The sequence below is a fragment of the Apium graveolens genome, chromosome 7, assembly GCF_009905375.1.
Source record: "Apium graveolens cultivar Ventura chromosome 7, ASM990537v1, whole genome shotgun sequence".
In the NCBI taxonomy this organism is placed as follows: domain Eukaryota; kingdom Viridiplantae; phylum Streptophyta; class Magnoliopsida; order Apiales; family Apiaceae; genus Apium; species Apium graveolens.
In genome coordinates this window covers 196,741,218-196,762,857 of record NC_133653.1, presented here as the reverse complement: position 1 = coordinate 196,762,857, position 21,640 = coordinate 196,741,218, and the positions used below count along the sequence as shown (strand labels likewise).

The 21,640-nt window shown below is 37.5% G+C and overlaps 1 protein-coding gene across 3 annotated transcripts; it reads left to right on the top strand.

Moving 5' to 3' along the window:
• Positions 1-14,681: 14,681 nt before the first annotated feature.
• On the top strand, positions 14,682-21,249 carry LOC141671917 (coiled-coil domain-containing protein SCD2-like). 3 transcript variants are annotated; one of them, XR_012555298.1, is made up of 18 exons: positions 14,682-14,953; positions 15,573-16,261; positions 16,358-16,433; positions 16,531-16,572; positions 16,696-16,758; positions 16,878-16,927; positions 17,001-17,028; positions 17,148-17,222; positions 17,346-17,456; positions 17,541-17,601; positions 17,672-17,785; positions 17,890-17,981; positions 19,379-19,448; positions 19,673-19,720; positions 19,995-20,035; positions 20,618-20,744; positions 20,931-21,081; positions 21,210-21,249. XR_012555298.1 is itself a non-coding variant. In XM_074478360.1 (18 exons), exons 1-18 carry the CDS (start codon positions 14,717-14,719, stop codon positions 21,008-21,010), a joined length of 1,917 nt encoding a protein of 638 aa, XP_074334461.1. In that variant the 5' UTR covers positions 14,682-14,716; the 3' UTR covers positions 21,011-21,249. The 3 variants fall into 3 exon arrangements, 2 of the variants coding, with proteins under 2 accessions (XP_074334461.1, XP_074334460.1); XM_074478360.1 differs by having other exon boundaries at positions 15,573-15,917; positions 16,005-16,261; positions 20,931-21,249; XM_074478359.1 differs by having other exon boundaries at positions 20,931-21,249.
• The last annotated feature ends 391 nt before the right edge of the window (positions 21,250-21,640 follow it).

The window sequence follows — 21,640 nt, the reverse complement described above, 5'->3', positions numbered from 1 at the left end:
TGGGAAATTTGGATCTTCAAAGCCAGGAGGTTGACTTACATACACTTCTTCCTCTAAATCTCCATTTAGAAAGGCACTTTTGACATCCATTTGATAGACCTTGAAATTGGCATGGACTGCATAGGCTAAGAAGATTCTGATGGCTTCAAGTCTTGCAACAGGAGCAAATGTTTCATCAAAATCTATCCCTTCTTGCTGACAATAACCTTTAGCAACCAATCTTGCTTTGTTCCTTACTACTATGTCATTTTCATCCATCTTGTTTCTGAATAGCCATTTGGTGTCTATTGGATTCTTTCCTGTAGGCTTGGGTACCAGCTTCCATACTTTATTCCTTTCAAATTGGTTTAGCTCCTCCTGCATAGCTAAAATCCAATCAGGATATAACAAGGGTTCTTCTACCTTCTTTGGTTCTTCCTTAGACAGGAAACTGCTGTATAGACATTCTTCTTGAGTTGCTCTCCTGGTTTGAACTCTGGAAGAAACATCACCAATAATCAGTTCAAAGGGGTTATCTTTTGTCCATTTTCTTGGTTGAGGTAGATTAGCCATAGATGAAGAGACCTCAATGTTGTCTTGATGTGTGATTGAGTTTTGATTGCTAGAAACTCCCCCTGAGTTTGTGGATCTTTGATTTGAGATAGGGGTACTTTCTATGGGTGATCTGCCTTGACTTCCTACTCCTTTTGATAACCCGACGGATGGTGAATTTTGAGTACCGACGGATGAGGCAGGTTGTCTTCCGACGGATAATACAGATTGCCTTCCGACGGATGAAGCATTATGTAACTCGATGGATGTTGAGTTTTGTGCTTCATTTGTGGTAGATTTGTCTGCATTATCCTTAGACACTGTTTCTTGATCACTCTCATCATCACTTTCATCACTGACCATCTCAACATTGTCGAATTTGAGGCTTTCATGGTAATCTCCATCTTTTAGTCCTTCAATCTTTTTATCATCAAACACAACATGTATAGATTCAACAACAATGTTGGTTCTTAGATTGTAGACTCTATATGTTTTACCAACAGCATATCCAACAAAAATTCCTTCATCTGCTTTAGCATCAAACTTCCCATTTTGATCAGTTTGATTTCTCAGAATATAGCATTTACAGCCAAAGACATGAAGAAAGTTTAGAGTTGTCTTCTTGTTCTTGAACAATTGATAAGGTGTCATGCATCTTGCTTGATTAATCAGAGAGATGTTCTGAGTGTAGCATGCAGTGTTTACAGCTTCAGCCCAGATATAAGTTGATAATTTTGATTCTTCAAGCATTGTCCTTGCAGCTTCAATAAGAGATCTATTCTTTCTTTCCACTACTCCATTCTGTTGTGGAGTCCTTGCTGCTGAAAACTCATGCAAGATCCCATTTTCCTCACAAAATACTCTCATGACATAGTTCTTGAACTCAGTTCCATTGTCACTCCTGATTCTTCTAACTTTGAAATCAGGATGATTGTTAACTTGCCTTATGTGATTGATGATGATTTCACTAGCCTCATCTTTGGACTTTAGGAAATAGGTCCAAGAGAACTTTGAGAAATCATCTACAATTACTAGGCAAAATCTTTTATTTGAAATTGACAATACATTGACTAGTCCAAACAAATCCATGTGAAGCAGTTGCAGAGGCTCTTCAATTGCTGAATCAAGTTTCTACCTGAATGATGCTTTAATCTGCTTCCCTTTTTGGCAGGCATCACGCAGTCCATCCTTTGTAAACTCCACCAGAGGAATGCCTCTAACTAGCTCTTTCTTTACCAGCTCATTCATGGTCTTGAAGTTCAAATGGGATAGCTTCTTGTGCCATAGCCAACTTTCATCTTGACTTGCTTTACTAAGAAGATAAGTTACAGATTCTGCTTTAGTTGAGTTGAAGTTATCTAGGTACACATTTCCTCTTCTCACACCAGTGAGAACCACTTTGTTGTTTTGATTATTAATCACAACACAGGTTTCTTTGTTGAAGATTACCGAGTTGCCTTTGTCACAAAGCTGCCTGATACTCAACAGATTGTGTTTGAGACCATCCACTAAGGCAACCTCTTCAATGATGACATTGTCCTTTGAAATCAAGTCATATCCCACAGTATAACCTTTGCTGTCATCTCCAAAAGTGATACTTGGGCCAGCTCTCACTTCAAACTCTGTGAGCAGGGTAGAATCACCAGTCATGTGTCTTGAACAACCACTATCCAAGTACCAAAGATTCCTTCTGTTTCCCTGCACACATCAAAATCAAATCAAGTTGATTTTGGTACCCAAGTTTCCTTGGGTCCTGCCTTGTTAGCTTTCTTCTTCTGTTGCTTAGGTCTTAACTCATTTGACTTAGGAATTTCAGATTCTTCCTTAGTCATTTGGGTTGGGCCTTTGAAACCACTAGATGAAACAGATTTATCATGCATGTTATGGCTAACAGGAAATGGCATGCTTGGTGCAAACATGTTATTCCAGTAAGCCATGCTAAATGGCATTTGAGGCATATTGTATGCAGCATAATATGGATTAGGTGCAAATGGCATATTAGCAAACTGTGCATTCATGTTCTGTGTAGGCATAGCATTAACAGGCATGGGAGGCATGGCATTCATGTTAGGGAATTGAGGCTGAACAGATATGGGAGTAGGCATGGCAGATTTGCAATTAACAGACAAATGATTTACACTACCACACTTGACACGGATTTTTCTAGGAGCATATTTGTCAGGTGTGTAGTTATTGTGTTTGTTAATCCCTACTTTACCATTCCTATTGTTTTTCCTTTTAGTCTATGTTTTTACCTCTATCTTCTCAAGTCTGTCACTTAACTGTTTGACAGTCATGTGACCAACATTAGCCTTCTTCCCTTTCTTGGCTTGACTTGACTCTCCTGAAATAAAGTTCTTGGAAACAGACCCATACTTATCATTTAGCTTGGTTAATTTGGATTTGCTAATGGGTTTGCTTATAGCCGACGGATGAGGATTTTTATCATTCGACGGATAACACTTTTTGTTATCCGACGGATAGTCCTCATCATCCGTCGAGTCTACATCTGTCAGCAACCCATCTACCAAAATAGGTTCTAGTTTCTCCTTATTCTTTTTCCAGGCTTCATCACAAAAAGACTCAATTCCTTGAACCTTTGTGATTTGAGCATGACATCTCTGGATGTTTTCCATGCTTTAATCACCTCTTGTTCACGATCGAGCTGCTTCTTTAAAATTTCTTCCTTTTTCAAGGACTCAGTTAATTCCTCCTTGGCAATTCTACACTCAATTTTTAGTTTCTCAAACTCAACAAACTTAGACTCAAGCACATTATTCCTCTCACTCAAAAACAAGTTGTTTTATTTGATTTTAACATTTTCTTTAGTGAGGGACTTAAGTGTAACACGCAAATGATACAATTCTGTAGACATGTCATTTATTGCATCATTACACTCAGCTTTAGATAAATGTGCAAGGTTTGTAGTGATTACCTGATTGCTTGAAGAACTTGTCTCTGTTTCATCAGACTTGGCCATAAGGGCTAGATTGACATAGCTGACATCTTCATCTTCATCCAAGCCATCAGCTGCCCAGTCATTCTCTTGTGTAATAAAAGCCATTTCCTTTTGTTTGAGTAGATCAAAGTATTTTTGCTTGTAATCTACAGACTCAAATCTTTTCTTACTGGAATCTGACTTTTTACACTCATTTGCAAAATGCCCTACCAAGCCACATTTGAAACACTTGAATTTTGATTTATCCACCATGTTTCTATTTGGCTTGGCAGCTCCAAAGTTCTTCTTGAACTTGAGCTTGACAAATCTTCTTGAAAGGAATGCTAGGTGCTCATCAATATCCTCCATGTCATCTTGGCTCAATGAATCTTCATTTTCTGCAGCTAGCCCTTTACCCTTGCTTTCACAGGCCTTTGAAGTTGATTCCACAGCTTCCATCTTCACTTCCTTCTCCTTTTCCAGATCAGCAACTAGTGCAATGGATCCTCCTTTCTTCTTTCCTCTCTCCATTCTTTCATCCTGCTCTATTTCAAGCTCATAGGTCTTCAGAATGCCATACAGTCTCTCCAAAGTAAACTCCTTATAATCTTGTGAGTTTCTCAATGAGACTGTCATTGGTTTCCATTTCTTTGGAAGAGATCTGAGAAATTTCAGATTAGAGTCTTTAGTCTGATAGACTCTTCCATACAATTTAAGAGCATTTAATAGCTTTTGGAATCTACTAAAAATGTCAGTGAGTGACTCACTTTCTTCATTGTAAAAATGCTCATATTGCTGAATCAGGAGCTGCATTTTATTTTCTCTTACTTGCTCAGTACCATCACAGATTATCTGTATTGTGTCCCAAACTTCCTTGGCAGTCTTGCAGTTGATAATGTTATCAAACATGTCTGCATCAACACCATTGAACAGAATGTTCATGGCCTTTTTATCTTTCCTGACTTGTTCAATATCAGGATCAGACCATTCATGCCTTGGCTTTGGAACAGATGGTTCATTTCCTGTTGCAGCTCTCATTGGAACATGAGGGCCTCTTTCTATGCAGTCCACATAGGCCTCATCTTGAGAAAGCATATGAAGATGCATCTTTACCTTCCAATGATGGTAATTATCTTTATCAAGAAAAGGAATCTTGACTCCAACATCTTTCTTGTTCATCTTGCTGAATTGTTTTGATCTTTAACTCTTTGTAGATTAAGAGCTTGCTCTGATACCAATTGTTAGTCCCTTAACAATATAGCAATAATTACAGAAGGGGGGTTGAATGGAATTCTTGAACATTTTTCTTGAAATAAAAATGTTCAACTCGATTATGGATATATTTGTTTTGATTAGCACAATGCGGAATGTAAACTTGAATGAATCAAAACATAAGTAATTAAAAACAAGAGTCTTTAAAAACTTTCTGGTGGATTTAAACAATTCCACCAGAGATATATATAATATATCGAGAGGACTCTGTGTGCAGAAATGCTCACAGCTGCTTACAAAATAGAACTGCTGGAATACAGGAAATGCTAAAGATTGTGCTTACAAAGATTTCTCTGTTTGTATGTTTCTCAGCTATCTCAGTTCTTTTTTTATTTGCTACTCTCTTGGTTTATATATTACCAAGATTACAAAGTCAAAAGAACTGAACAAATATAAAATCTAACAGTCTTGATCTTTGCTGCTTTTCGTCCTCTATTACCCAGTTAATGGGCTTCCACAATGTGTTTGTATCCAACTCGACGGCTGTGTGTCAGCTTTCACTGTTCAACTGATGTTTGAATCTTGATATGATCATCCGTCGACTTTCAGATCATCCGTCGATGACTTAATTGATCATCCGTCGACTGCTATGTTAAACATCCGTTGATAGTCATTTGATCATCCGTCGAAGCTTTGTTAATCATTCGTCGGTAGCTATTTTAGCACTTGACTTCATTTCACTTATACAGAATTATAAGACATTGCTTATGTACAGTTAATCAACCTATTCTGCATATCTAGTTAAAGTCAACATGACTTATATGCTACTACAGATTATATACAAAGGTGCATACATCACTGTGCTACAAACTTATTATTACATAAGCTACTCACTCGATGGATAATAAGTTAATCATCCGTCGGGACTATAATGAGTTATCCGTCGGGACTAAAACTCTTATCCGTCGAGAGCTACATAATTTCACTAAGTAAAATCTACTTAGAAATTTTGTTTAAGTGATCATCAAGTACACAACATATTCACAACAAGGCCCCTTTGCCTCGATGATGATACTTCTCCCTTTACTGTGACTTGGGGCCTTCAGAGGAGGGACATGGTAGTGGGGAGCTCTGAGGCTGCTGCTGTTTAGTCTGAGAGCGTGATTACACCTCGCGACAGGGCCGAGATAGTAGAGTCTTTTGACGACGTACAGATCGAGCGCCTGGGTGCTCAGGCCATAGCTTCAGTAAGCTTCTTCCTTAACTCATTCTTTAACTATTTTTACAATCTTTCCTCCGTTCTCTACATAACTTATTGTGTTTGAACATGTTTGTGCAGATGAATACCTATCTTCAGGGATAGGGACAGGTATCTCAAGGCCTCAGAGGCCAACTTCACTCGCTTTCGTGAAGTGGAGAAGGAATTGGCTGAGGAGAAGGAGAAGGTTCGCAGGCTGGAACTGGATGCTCAAAGGGCTCGAGTTGAGGTGATAGCGGATTACAAAGCATCTCAGGACTTTCAGGATATCCTAAATACTGAGTATGATGTTAACTTTCCTGAAACCTTTTCTAACTGCTGGGAGCAGATAATGGAGGTGATTGGGAAGAAGATCCCGGAGGTGACCCTTGTTGACTACCCAGTGCCTGCTGTTCCTGGGCCAGGACCTCTTCTTGAGGATATTCCTCTCTCCCCCACTCTAACTACTTCTGCTGAGGCCATGACTTCTCCTTCTCGGGATGCTAACCCCATGAGAGACGAGCCTGTTCCCCCTTCTGCTGCTACTGATGGGGGAAATGATGATGATGATGATTTGTTTAAGGATCTAGATTAGCTTCCTTTTATTATTGGCCCATGGTGGCTTTCTATGTATTAATTTATTTGTACTTGGAACTTATTACCCTTCGGGGTTTATTTATGCTATTTCCTTTTTCATAACCTTCCCTTTAAGTTTTCTAGAACTTTCTAAGTGTTATACTTTTAAGGAGGATGATTAATAACTTGAACTACTCTGTTCTAAGAGTCGTGCAACGAGCACTCTTTATAATGAAAGAATTCTTGAAGTCTTCTTCCTTTAGTGATCAAAGCATGATTTTTGCTAAAATCGAACAAAGTACTATCACAACTTAGATATCCAAAGATTGAAATAATTCCAACTCAGTAATATATAGTCTGGTTTTCCAAAACCTTACATAGCATGGGTTCAACCCTTAACAATCACGAGCTAAAATGCAAATCCTACTGAAATCAAAATATAAAATCCTACGCAAGCAAAGCTTCCACATGCTTTTGAACCTTATTACTACTATAGTAAGTATAATCTATAGGTAGTAAACTTTCAAATTTTGAGGGTGCCAAGTCCGGGGTATTTGTTCTCCATCTTGTAAGATCCCCTTCCATGAACACTCTTAATCTTATATGGCTCTTCCCAGTTTAGGGAGAGTTTTCCTTTCTTCCCTACACCAGAGGCTTCTATCTTCCTTAGGACCAAATCTCCTTGCTTGAAGAATATTTCTTTTACTCTTAGGTTGTAATAAAAGGAGGCTTTCTTCTGACATTCCACTATCTTTGCGTGAGCCGCATCTCGTACTTCATCTATTAAATCCAGGGCTAATCTTTGCCCCTCCTCATTTTCCTCAGCATTGAAAGCTTGAATTTGGGGAGATGAGTGCGATATTTCTACAGGAACAACTGCTTCTGCCCCATATGCTAACATGAAGGGAGTTGCTCCGGTAGTGACTCTACAAGTAGTTCTGTAAGCCCAAAGTATTGGGAGTATTTCATCCACCCTATTATTCCAAGATTTCTCAACCCTCTTCTTCAACCGATCTAAAATTATGCGATTTGCTACTTCCGCTTGCCAATTGGCTTGTGGATGAGCTAGGAGGTCAACTGTAACTCGATCTCATTCTCCTCGCAGTACTTTCTGAACACTTCGTTCTTGAATTGTGTTCCATTATCGGTGACCAGGATGCGCGGGATTCCATATCTGTACATGATGTTTTCCCACAGGAATTGTGCAACCTGCTTAGTTGTGATCTTGGCTAAAGGTTTAGCTTCAATTCACTCAGTAAAATAATCAATAGCTACAATAAGGAACTTCCTTTGTGTCGTGGCCATGGGGAAAGGCCCAAGTATATCCATTCCCCACATGGAAAAGGGGATGAGAGAGTTGATGGAAGTCAGCATCTCGGGGGGTTGTCGAACAACCGGTGCATGTTTCTGACAACGATCACACTTCTTCACATATTCTTTGGCATCGGCCATCATCTCTGGCCAATAAAAACCTAAACGGGTTATCTTATGAGCCAGTGCTCTGCCCCCCAAGTGTTGCCCACAAATTCCTTCATGTACTTCCTCGAGGGCCAAGTGTTCCTCATCAGGCCTGGGACATCTTAAGTAAGGAACTACGTAAGATCTTTTGTACAGAATCCCATCGATCAAGGAATATCTCAGTGCTCGAACAGTCAATTTTCGTGCTTCAGTCACATCATTTGACATCCAACCAGTTTGATTATGGGTCTTAATGGGATCTATCCATGATGTTCCAGCCCTATAGGGGCTACAAGCTTAACATCGATGCTTCGTGTTTTCAAAACGCGAAAGTACACACTCCTCGAACTTTTCTCTATTTCTGACGACACAAACTTAGATAACATCTGCCTTAGCATTTTCCTATCTTGGAATGTGCTCAACATGGCATTCATCAAATTGAGTCATCACAGCCTTTACTATGAGAACATACTTAGCCATTATTTCATCTCTTGCCTCGAACTCATCTTGACCTGGGATGCAATAAGCTTGGAATTCCCACAAACTTTCAAATTCTTGACCCTCAGTGTTCCTGCTAGGCCAAGGCCAGCTATTAGAGCTTCATACTCAGCTTCATTATTTGTGGTTGGGAAGTCTAACTTCATGGCATATTCAATCAAGAATCCATCTGGGCTTTGTAAAACAAGCCCTGATCCACTTGAATTTATTTTTGATGCTCCATCAAAATAGAGAACCCAATATTCCTTCTTCTCAGCGCCCTTTTTTGTCATCTTTTGTGTGTGTCTTGAGGTATAATATCTTCCTACCCCCGACTTCTTGGTTGGGTATGGTACATTCCACAACGAAGTTAGCCAACGCCTGGGCTTTTATTGTCGTTTGTGGCTTGTACTTGATGTCGAATTCTCCCAATTCTATTGCCCATTTAATCAGCCTCCCACTAGCTTTGGGACTATGAATAATGTTTCTCAATGGTTGATTTGTCAGCAATTTAATTTTATGAGCCTGAAAGTAAGGACACAACTTCCGTGAAGCCATCAATAAGGCTAAAACAAACTTCTCAATAGTTGAATAATTCAACGCAACCCCATGCAGAATTTTACTAACATAGTATATGGGTTTCTAGACTTTAAGCTCCTCCTTAAACCATACAGCGCTCAAGGCATTTTTTGAAACGGCCAAGTATAAATACAAGGTTTCATTTAGGGCTGGCTTGGCCAACAACGGGGCCTGAACCATATATTTCTTTAATCCTTCAAATGCCTCCTTGCTTTTCTTAGTCCATACAAAATCTTTAACCTTCTTTTAGGATTTAAAGAAGGGCAAACACTTGTCTCCGGATTTGGAGATGAAACGTCCCAGAGCTGCAACCCTTCAAGTGAGTTTCTGAACGTCTTTTATGGAATGTGGTGGTTCCATATCTAGGATAGCCTTTATTTTATTAGGATTGGCCTCGATTCCCCTCTTGGAGACCATCAGACCTAAAAACTTTATGGATCCCACTCCGAAAGCACACTTTGTAGGATTTAGCATCATTTTGTGATATCTCAACACCTCAAAAGCTTCCCTCAAATGGGTTATGTGGTCAGCCCTTAACAAACTCTTGACTAACATGTCATCAATATAAACTTCCATATATAGTTTTGCCATTAAGGTCCTTGAAAATCTTTTTTACCAACCTTTGATAGGTAGCTCCTGCGTTCTTGAGACCAAATGCCATAACAAGATAACAAAATACACCAAAGTCAGTGATGAATGATACATTAGGGATGTCATCCGTATGCATCTTGATCTGGTTGTATCCACTGAATCCATCCATGAAGCTCAGTATCTCATGACCAGTAGTAATATCTATCAATGTATCTATCCTCGACAACGGGAAGCAATCCTTTGGGCATGCATCATTTAGATCAGCAAAGTCCACACACATTCTTCACTTTCCATTAGCCTTCTTCACCATTACAGGGTTTGCTAACCATTCCGGAAATTATATTTATTCAATGAAACCAGCCTCTAAGAGCTTTTCTACTTCTTGCTTAATAGCTTCTTGCCTCTCTGGAGCAAAGTTTCTTTTCTTTTGCTTCACAGTCTTTCGATTTGGATCCCCGTTCAGCTTGTGAGTGATCAGTTCCGGATTTATGCCTGGCATATCAGCTACCGACCATACGAACACATCACTATTCTCTTGTAAAAACTTCACCAGCTTCCCTCTAAGGGGATCCTCTAGTGATGCTCCAATGAAAGTTACTTTCTCAAGATCCTCGGGAGCCAAAGGAATCAGAACCAAGTCTTCTGCTGGCTTCCCTCTTTTCTCATCATTTTCACAGATATCCAGATCTTCAATAGGCAGAACCTGCCCCCAACTCCATCAGCCCTAAGAAAGGCCACATAACAACTCTTTGCCATCTTTTGATCTCCTCTCTCTTCTCCAATCCCATTCTGGGTGCGAAAATTCATCACTGAATGGTAGAAAGAAGGGACTCCATTGAAAGCATGTATTCCCGTTCTTCCCATGATTGCATTGTAAGTCGATCCAGCCTTTACAACTACAAAGTCCAATATTTGTGTTGCTTGTCTTAGTTCCTGACCTATGGTCATTGGCAACTTGATTATCCCTTCCACGGGGCACTCCACTCCTGCGAATTCATATATTGGCATATCGGTCGAGGTTAATTGAGAATCATTGTTACCCATCCTTAAAAATGTATCATGGAGCAAAATGTCCACCAAGGCATCATTATCTACAAGGACCCTCTTCACCGGGTTGTTCCCTATTATCGGTGTTATAACTAGCGGATCATCATGAGGAAATTTCACACCCTCCAAGTCAGAATCATCAAATTCCATTGTCACTCCTGTCCTAGCCCTCTTCGGGGCTTCCCCAACGATATGCATAACTTCTCTAGTGTATGCTTTCCTTGAGTTTTTTGATGAACCAGCAGCAGTTGGTCCTCCGAAAATTGTATTTATCACAGGCTCTCGGGGTCGTGGTCCTCCAAAGATTGCATTTATCACCGGTCCCCTGGGCTGGGGATTTCGCCCCTGATTGTCTTAATCCCTCCTACGATCATCGAAATTCTTTCTTCCATTGTTATTCCTATCTCCTCCATCTCCAGTATACTTGCTCAGCCTTCCTTTTCGAATGAGGAACTCTATTTCATCTTTCAAATGAGGAACTCCTGTCCTAGCCCTCTTCAGGGCTTCCCCAACGATATGCATAACTTCTCTAGTGTATATTTTCCTTGAGTTTTTGGATGAACCAGCAGCAGTTGGTCCTCCGAAAATTTTATTTATCACAGGCCCTCGGGGTCATGGTCCTCCAAAGATTGCATTTATCACCGGTCCCCTGGGCTGGGAATTTCGCCCCTGATCGTCTTGATCCCTCCTACGATCATCGAAATTCTTTCTTCCATTGTTATTCCTATCTTCTCCATCTCCAGTATACTTGCTCAGCCTTCCTTTTCGAATGATGAACTCTATTTCATCTTTCAATTGCCTACACCCATCGGTGTCATGACCAGCATCCTTGTGAAACCTGCAATATTTGCTTTTATCCAACATGGTATGATCAGCCTTCAGGGGCTTTGGCCAATGAACATCTCTATCTTTCTCGATTTCCATCAAGTTCTGACTTCTTGGAGCGTTCAACTTAGCATATTCAGTGAACTTTTGTCCAAGTCCTCCCCTTTTCGGGGTTGAATCATTGCTTTACTCAGTTCTAGGATACTTGTCCTTATCAATATATTCCAGATCAATCTTTTGTTTCTTGCCACCAGTAGGATCGTTATTCACTACCGTCTTCCTCATGCTTTCCTCCACTTTGATGCACTTCCCAACCCTGTCTTGGACCTGTAACATGCTTTCAGGGGGGCGCTTGGCTAATGACATCTTAAAGAACTCGTCCCTAGTTCCCTGTTGCAGTGCTATCATAGCTACCTTGTCATCAAGGTCTGGGACTTTCAAAGCCTCTTTAGTGAAACGATTCAGATAATCTCTCAAGGACTTTTTTGCTCCTTGAACAATGCTCAGAGGGATGCTGCGCTTTTCTTATGCACTCTCCCACTGATGAATTGCTTAATAAAAGTTTGACTTAGCTCTCTGAAGGACCCAATAGAATTCGGAGGCAGACGGCTATACCATCTTTGAGCCATTCCCGACAATATTTGAAGAAAGGCCCGACACTTAATAGTTAGAGAATGTCCTGACATGATTAGCGGGATCTACAGTGCCATCATAAGCTTTGATGGTGGGCATCTTAAACTTCCTTGAGATATGGGCATTCATTATCTCTTCAGTAAATGGTGGAGTGGGATCGTCAAGTCACAAATATAAAAATGTATTGAAATATATATATATATATATTATGGATAAAAACTTAGGGTGTATTAACATTTGTATTTATTACTAAGGTTCGGGAGCTCCAGGCCTTTAATGGCCGCTCTCATGTTTCGTAGCTTAACTCTGCCTTTACGAGATGCCTACGTATCTCTGTGAATTAGAGAATCAAGCCAAAAAAATGTAGTTCTGATTGATGGGGTGAGTCCCTTTATATAGATGTTGAGAGTCCTTGAATTGGACTAGAGTTAGGAGACTTGTTGAACAAGTTCTCAGTCCTTGGATAGACTTTGAAGTCCTCGAATAAAGGAATCAGACTCCTAGTTGGTGTAAGTGAACTTGAGGCTATTTTTATAGAATTATATCCTTGTTATGACTTATTTAATGAGCTGGTAATCCTCCTTATTTATTAATTATGAAATTTATAAATAATCAGGGCTTAGGGCCTCACTAATTGAGCTTCGTTATTGGACCGTATCAGGTATAATTAATTCGACATTAATTGTATTTCTAGGCTAATTTTAAGCTTATATATATATGTCCCATCTACCAAATTGGTTCCGCTTGCACTATATCTACTAGTTTGATCTTTTGTATATTGCCTTTTTTAGTACTCTTTTCAATGGTGCCCAATGCGAGTCTAGAGCAATTTTTGAACAAGGTTCGGCATGAGGATTCTCTGGAGTGCCCCACCAATTTTTTTGCATAATCTTCGTGAATTCGCCCCCATAAAATTTTCTTGTTTGAATATCGACCGGTGATCGGATCAATAGATTGTCGAGCCCACGAAACACATAATTGTAATTTTTCGGAATGATGCCAATTAGTACCCATTATATATTTAAATATATAATAATATTGAAGGAAAATAAATATGAAAAGATAGAAATATGGGTGTTGTAAAATTTGTTGCAAGTAATTAAACAAAAGAAGCAATATATATACATAAATATCTGACCGTTAAATAAATAGCCGTTGCAAGAAAAAGCAGGAGACATACAGTGTCAAAAAGTGAAATATAGGCGGGACCCAGCAACTGATGGTCATTGCAACGACCATTAAAAATTGATGCCGAGGCTGCTGAACTAATGGACCGTTGATAATTGATGGCCTCGATTTCGGCGCGGTGCATGTGCAAATTAGTTTAGTTCATTGATTCTCGTGTTGAATCAATGATTTGCTCATCCACGCTGCATATGCTCTAAGTGAATTCCGAGTTTAAATCTTTTTAAACAAATTGAATTGTTGTATTTAACTTAGACGAGTTAAAATTTGAAAAGATTGACAAAAATAGTCGTTTTTTTAAAATTTTAAGCAAAATCGTCATTCCGGAAAAAATAACTAACTTTAACTGATTGAATACTCCACTGTCGATTGTGTATCCCAAATAGTATAAGATACTCCACTTAATAGTCGAGTATTTTATATATGAGATACTCCACAGATGATAGTTGAATATCTCGTATAAGATGAATACATCACTAACATCTGGGTATCCCATGAGCTAAACTTGATCAATTTTTCAGAAATCGGTTATATTTATTAATTTTATATAAAATTAGGCTAAACTTGTTATTCACCCCTAAAAATTTATGACCGAATTCGACTCTTTTTATTTAACAAGTTAAATCGAATTAACACAGTGAATTAATCAGGTCAAATTTTAACAAGCTGAATCAGATATACTCGTGAGTTCATCAATTTAAAAAGTAAAACAAAAGTTCTTATTTATAAATAATAAATAATTTGATAATAATCAAATGTAATTATAAACAAGTTCAAGGGGAATAAGATTTTCGAATTTCGAAATGAGTTTAGTCGGGTTATGCACGTACTCGGTTCGACACGTTGAACTAAACAAGTTTGCGGCTCCCATTACAGCTTTAGTCTTTGATATTCGTTTTTATAAAAAAATAATATTTTGCATTACTTAAATTTTAAAAAAACGAGTAATACTAAAAAACGATTCAGATTTCTGCAAAGTCCAGTGCAAAAATTTATAATATTAACATATTTTTTATATGCATTTTTTTATATAATTTCTGAATGAGTGGGGCGTGATTTGGGTGTCTCTGAAATTGTAACGCTAAATCTGATATGAACAGATTAATCAATGTTTTGTGGAATGTTATTCATTGTTAATGTGACTATGACTATGTAACGATCTGATCATATCTCAAGCACATATTGTCAATCCATTAAGGTATGTTTTCTATTCTACTTTCAAATCCTGTACTAATCTATGCATGCAAGTGTATAAATCATATAACTTGAATTGATGATTCACAATCTAAATTAAGAGTGCATTATCTTAGGGGTAATGTAGCTACATTTTATGTTTACAAACATGTTTCTATGTGTGTGTGTGTTATGTGATGGTGCAGATATATGGTTTTTGAGGCAGAGGTGGGACTAAATCAGTGAATGAGCCGATGTCGTCACCGATGCATCGCCATGCACGTTCTGCCTCAGCTGTTGGAGGGTCAGGAAGTGCCAAGAAACTGCCAAATTCAAAAGCCGCGGCACAGCGATTAATGCATGTGATGGCTAATCAGTCGTCTGGCGCTGATGACAGTAATGAGGAGGAGGATTTTGTGTTGGAAACTGCCCCTACCATTGGGATTGGTGGTAAAGGAAGAGCAGCCAGACCTCGCTCACCGATGGCTATGGTAACTTCAATTTCAGCTTTTCATTAATGCAGCATATATATTTTCTTGGCATATGTTCATTCTATAGCATTGCAAAGTACATATGTTATATGCTCGTGTGAATCTGATTTCCGATAATTGTAGTGTTAGTGTCTTTTAAGTTTTCACATAATTAACATTTATACTAATTGGATAGAGGTAGGGTCTTAATCTCTCACTCAAACAGACTTTAAGACATTGAGTAACAAAAATATAAAGGTGCAGACTGGCATCATATTTATTTTGTGTTAATTGGTTGTTTGATTCTATCTGAACCAGAAAGAATTGTTTTTGGAGATAATTAAGGGAGCAAAGAAGTGTGGCACTACAAACAATTTTTAACATCTTATAAAACAACCAGATATCCTCTCGTGACAATTTCTTCATAAAAACTCGGCACAAGTGGATGTAGAATGTCAGATTCGTTTAATTTTGAGCAACTTCGTATGTACAACCAGTTATAAATTTTGTACTGTTTAACATGAAAGCCTATTAATAAGACTAAATTTGTTGTCTGTGTTTTAATTTGTTATATCTTGTATCTTACTCTTGGTTATAGTTGTAGTTACGAGGATTGAAAATTCTGTGTTGCTTCTTTTAGCCAGTTCGAACTCCTCCTACCATAGATCCACAAACAAGATCATCAGGCACCCGGGCCTCCTCTCTACCTGCAAACAATGCTGACCCGCAATCTCCAAAGGCACGTTCATTGGTAGGAAACAGAGCACAACAGCCCTTTCACTTTGCTGAAAGGCCATCATCTTTAGCAGGCATTCGGGCATCTCAACGGCCCGTAAATGATGCTGAAGAACAGCCTCCAGCTTCTCATGTTTCATTAGGCAGTCGTGCACCACAAACATTCAATGCTGACCAACACCAGCCTTCATCAGTAGGCAGTCGAACACCTAAATCTCTTAACTATTTCGAGAAACAAGCGTCTCCCGTGGTAAGCAGCAGTGTACAATCTTTCCATGCTGAACAACAGTCTTCATCTGCACATATAAACTCATCTCATTCCCATCCTGTAGAACAGCCTCAATCAAACCGCTCTCCATTCTCTTTGCGTACTCCTCAATCCCCCAAATCAGCGGATCAAGGTCAAGCTCCTTTAGCTCATTCAGGATCAGGTATACGTACACCTCATTCCATTAGCTCTCTCGATCAACCCTCTACAGCTGGTCGTCCCAGTTTAGGAGTCAAGGCAGTTCATATGGTACCCCAAAGTGTACCTTTGAAACTAAGGCCAAGCCTTTCAGGAATTCCTGGAGAGAGTCCACGGAAAGAGAAAAGGTAAGTTCAATAATAAAACGTATAATTTCACTTCAGTTGGCACTTTTGCAATTCTCTATTCATGTAACCTTTCTTGTTGATTCGATTGATAAGCAGGTTGTCTATAGATTTAGGTAGTATGAAAATTCGGGAACCTAGCAACCAGGATTCAGCTTCTGCTTTACAAGACGAGGTGTTTGAACTTAGGAGATAGTAATGTTCATAGACTTTGTTTAGAAAGGAATACTGCTGTCACATATACTAATGTAGAAATGAAATTTTTGTTGCAGGTTGACATACTACAAGATGCCAACGAAAATTTACTTGAAAAGGTAATTTTAATAATTACTAGAGGGACTAAACAAACATAATCACTGTGTTTATCAAATCTCATCCAGTTGTTACTTGTTACACATGATTATGCAACTATATCATAATTAATATGTGTCTTCCAGCTTCGAAGAGCAGAAACAAGGTTTAGGGAATCAGAAATGAAGACTAAGGCGCTGGAAAAACAGGTAGCTTCTAATTCTATTAAGAAAGTATTATCTTATTGACTTTATAACATTAGTTCAATCACTTGCTGGTACTACTGTTAACTTGAATTTTGTACATCAATGTGTTTTCTTGTTCTTAGGTTTCATGTCTTGGTGAAGGTGTATCTATGGAAAAACGTCTTTTGAGCAGGCAAGTGAAATATAATATATCTATTTATTACAATACCAAAGTTTACAACTTCATTCATGTATATATATTTCAGGAAGGAGGCAGACCTGCTAGAACGGGAGGTCAGTGCTAGAGGCATGCCTGGTTATGGATGCATATCTGTCAATGAGAGTCTTACAATCATTTAATAGACTCATGAGATGCTTAAATATAATATTTTTTATGAAAAAACTTCTTGCAGGCGGCTCTAAAAGCTGTAGAACAGACATTTGGTGGAAAAGGTGAAGAGATTGTATTACTCAGGATGGAAGCCGAGGTATTTCGAACATATATCTGTATGTTATTTCTGTTTCTTTCGTTTTACCCATTAAATTATAAAAAGTGAGTCATGGGCAACGTCCAATGCAGTCTATTTCTAATTTGCATCCATTAAAACTAGTCTGCCAGGGAGGAAGTAACAACTGCTCTGGAGCAGCTTCAAAATGCTACAAAAGAACTTGCTTCACTTCAAACCATGACTAAAAGAATGATACTTAGTCCAGAAGAGATGGTATTCTGTTTATTTTGATTTTTTCATATCATATTATTACCTCATTTATGCTATAATTAAATGAATCAGAGTTTTTTGTATTAGGAAGAGGTTGTTATGAAGAGGTGTTGGCTAGCTCAGCACTGGAGCTTATGTGTTGATCATGGTAAATTTATAGCACTTTTTAATAATATGACTTCTATTAATCATATTTAATTTGTCCTCTCACTCGGCAGGTATTCATTCGGACATAGCTTCCGCGAGATATGAATACTGGTCATCATTTACTCGTCGTCCTTCAGAAGTTGTAGTAGCTGCTGGAGAGAGAGCTAAAAATGAAAATTCTTCAGGTATGTTCTTGTAGGACTTGTCTTGGTTTTACTGGAGAACCTTTTTCTGTTTCCATATTTCTGGTTTTCTATTTACTCATCTCCTTTCTCTCTTTAAATTGTAGACGTTCTAGTTAAAAAACATCTGCAAAGAAAGGGAAACATTGAGGACATGCTACTAGTGGAGAGAGGACTTCGCGAACTTATTTTACTCAAGGTTTATGACATCGTTTTTATCTTCTAAATTCTGTACATATTTGTTAAATGAGTCTCTGTTACAATCTCTTCTAATATTTTAAAAAAGATATGTATAATGTTCAATCACAATAGGTTAAATTGTTTAAAAAAAATTGTAGTATAGTAGGCTTTAGAAGTTGAGGATGCGAGTGCTGAAGCTTTTTTTTTTGTTTAAAGTGTAATAAATGGATCGTACCTGGTGCACGAGTTTCCTTGATAGCCTTGCCCTAATTGTTTTTTTTTTAAAAAAAAAGGCTATTCCACGAATCAAACGTCACCTGATGAATGAAAAGTAGACACTTGACCATCACACTGTTTTAACATGAAATAAGCATGACAAATGCTTATTTAACTCCACTTTGGACTTCCCCATCAACTTCCAATCATGGAATTGTGATGGAACAGTAAAAGGATCTATTTAATTACCATCAACTGTCAAATATAGAATTGTAGAATTGTGATAGAACAATAGAAGCAATTTGGCAGAGTATTCGGTTATTCAGTAACCGAACCGAAATATAATCCGGTTACCGAATACCAAATAAGGGTAAAAATCATAACCGAATAGTGAACCGAAATAATTTCGGTTATTTACCGAACCGAAATAATTATTTCGGTTAAAACCGAAAACCGAATTAGGAAAAAAATTAAATTTTTAATAATAAAATATTTGATAAATTACAACAAATATTAATGCTGGTACAACAATTAAACTTATGCTCTTAGCCGCACTTCCATGCACCTGTGGTGTGGTGTCCAGATTACTATAAAAGTAATTCTTACCGGTTAATTTAGTTTTTTATTTTAGCAACTAAATTGAAGATCATGAAAACTAAATACATTAAAATATAAATTAGGCAAATAGAAATTAAATATAATAAATAAAAAGAAGTCCTGGAGTGACTCCACTACTCCAGCTTCAGGTCCAGGCTGCTATCGCAAGTCTGCACCTTCAACAGCAGCACACGGGGAAGCCTAAAGGAGAGAGCGGTGAGAGAAAAAGTGAAGTTGGGAACGGGAAATTAATAATTTAAGTGAAAAAAATAAAGGAGCTAGGTAAAAATAAGTATAATATATAAATATATTTATGTATATATTAATATATATTATTCATTATATTTCGGTAATTTTGGTAATTCGGATATTTCGGTAAAAAAATTAAAAAAATCGAAATACCGAATAACACAAAAAATCATAACCAAATTAAAAACCGAATTATTTCGGTTTGGTAACCGAACCAAATTATTTCGATTTTTTCGGTTCGGTATTCGGTTAACCGAACCGAATGCTCACCATCAGCATCTACTTAACTATATAAGGTATTCAAATGTTTCTGAAATAAATAGTGTCTCGTTTTTTCATTTTTCTTTTCTGAAGGTAGAAAGTGCCTTGGCTGTTGCAATGGCTCACAAGAGACGACAAAGATCGTCAAAATCTGGTGCAACAGGTGTGCAATAAACTTTCGGGTTATGCCATTTTTAATGAATTAACTATAGACACAACTAAAGCAGTCTCAAACATTCATAAAAAGACCTTGTATGTTAAAATATTTGATGAATTAATAATTTATCATGTATTACTCTGATTTTATATCTGTAGCTTACTGGTCCTGCAGTTTAAAATTTATATATATAACGTGTTCCGTTCTCTAATACCCAATATCCTGTGTAGATGAACTGAAGCTACCAATTGATGGCCAGACCTTTACAGAAACATTTGGTAAGTTATATATTTACAAGAAGTCTAGAGGTAGATAAAAGTAGTTTCTTCATATTGGAGTTTAATGGGATTTTAAGTCACAATTTTAATTAAACAACAAAATGTTTTGGTTAGCATTGCAGTATAGTTATCATTTCAATTCTCCAAAGTCCAAACAATGTCCTACATTGGTTGCCCCTTGTCTTACAGATCGATCTGTTGCAATTTTCGTATGATTTTATTAATAGACATTTTCATATAAAATTACTGTAACGGCATTTATGATTTTCCTCAGAATTGAGCAAGGAAGAGTCTGGCATTGTGCGTTTTAAGCAGGTATGGTGATATACCAGAACTTAGAAGATGCAATCTCTGTTTACTCATTTCTTACATGTCATTTTTGCCTCATATCATGCGACTCTGATTATAGACTCTGAAGTCCGAACACAGACATGGAACTAAACAAGGGATTCTTGACTTAAGCCCAGGACTATTTTGAACAAAAAAGTTTGTACTTTCACATAGTTTATGTTTTCTTATCCCACATACGCGGGAAGCCAAATTAAACTATCTGATCAATCCAAACCAAGTATAATCTGATTACTAATTCACGGCTACTGCTATTTACAATACATAAATGCTCTCCAAAATAAATAACATTCAATACTCAAGAGAGAGCACTGAAGCTACAGCCCTAATTTGGTGTGTGAAACTTGGCTAGTGAAACACTAAGGTCACCCCATTTTGAATTCCTCGTTCGGTCCTTGTCTGAACATGCTTTGTTTCTTATGCTAGCACTATATCTCTGTACTGGTGTACAGTTGTTTTGATAGCAATTAGTTGAATTACAAAAAATTTCTAAATAAGGAAATTCAAATGTATCGGACAAAACTCTGATCCAAATGTAATGGTCCATAGGCCTGGCTTACATATTTTTGGAGAAGAGCCATAAATCATGGATTAGAGCCGGAGATTGCTGAAGAGCGTTTGCAGTTCTGGATGTCCCAAAGCACCCAACCAGCAACTTCACATGAAGCAGTTAATGGTAACACATCTTTGTCACACTTGTTGTCTCAAATACTTCCATGCTTAATTATGCAATTGATTTCATTTTCTATTTTCTTAACTACTTCTTTCAATAATTTACCGATCATATCTTGATAAAAACTTGGAAATTATTCTTAGAAACTACTGTAAATTGAAAAAGGTTGGATTTTTGTTTATTTTACAGCCGAGCGTGGTCTTCTGGAGCTCAGAAAACTGGAAATTGAAGCACAGTTGTGGAAAGAAACGCGGAAAATTGTTGATTAGCATAAGGACTGCAGATTATAACATGGATAATAATAGCACTTGTTTCTTCACAGGATGAAAATACACTAGATGTACTTTTTCATGTAGAATGCCTTTGATTAATTTTTACGAGGCTTTGACCTCATTTACCCAAAAAAAAAAATTAGTAGTCAGACTTCTACAAAATTCAACTGTGAAATTTACAAATGTAATTTTTCAGGTTATTAATCAAGAGTCTAAAGGAAGTGCAAAGTTTTGTTAGCATAATGTCTTATAAATCTCATAAAGCATACGTGCACCTATGTGACCGCTCCCTATACAACCTACACAAGAAATGCGACGCAGAAAAGCATTTTTCTACTGGTGGTCATGACATGGAACAAGTTTACACAGATGCAGATATTGAGAGTTGAGTTCCAAATAATTGTTCTCATTTATAGTTTGATTGATTTGAGATATACTGTTATCTCACTTGTAGTTTGATTGTATTTTATAACTGAGAAAAATACAGTAAATAATAAAAAAAAGATACTGACACTTTAAGTTTCTTGATTTGATTACAAATTCCAACCTAATTTGTTACAGTTATGTACAGATAATAATACAATAATTAAAAGAAATTTTAAAGTATACATTATATATTATCAGTAT

What these genes read in the sequence shown, in the direction of transcription:
- LOC141671917 (XM_074478359.1), top strand. Translation starts at nt 14,717, where the DNA reads ATGTCGTCACCGATGCATCGCCATGCACGTTCTGCCTCAGCTGTTGGA. An exon ending in GCATTGTGCGTTTTAAGCAG is followed by an intron (nt 20,036 to 20,617) that starts GTATGGTGATAT and finishes AATGGTCCATAG; the next exon opens with GCCTGGCTTACATATTTTTG. An exon ending in TTCACATGAAGCAGTTAATG is followed by an intron (nt 20,745 to 20,930) that starts GTAACACATCTT and finishes TTTATTTTACAG; the next exon opens with CCGAGCGTGGTCTTCTGGAG.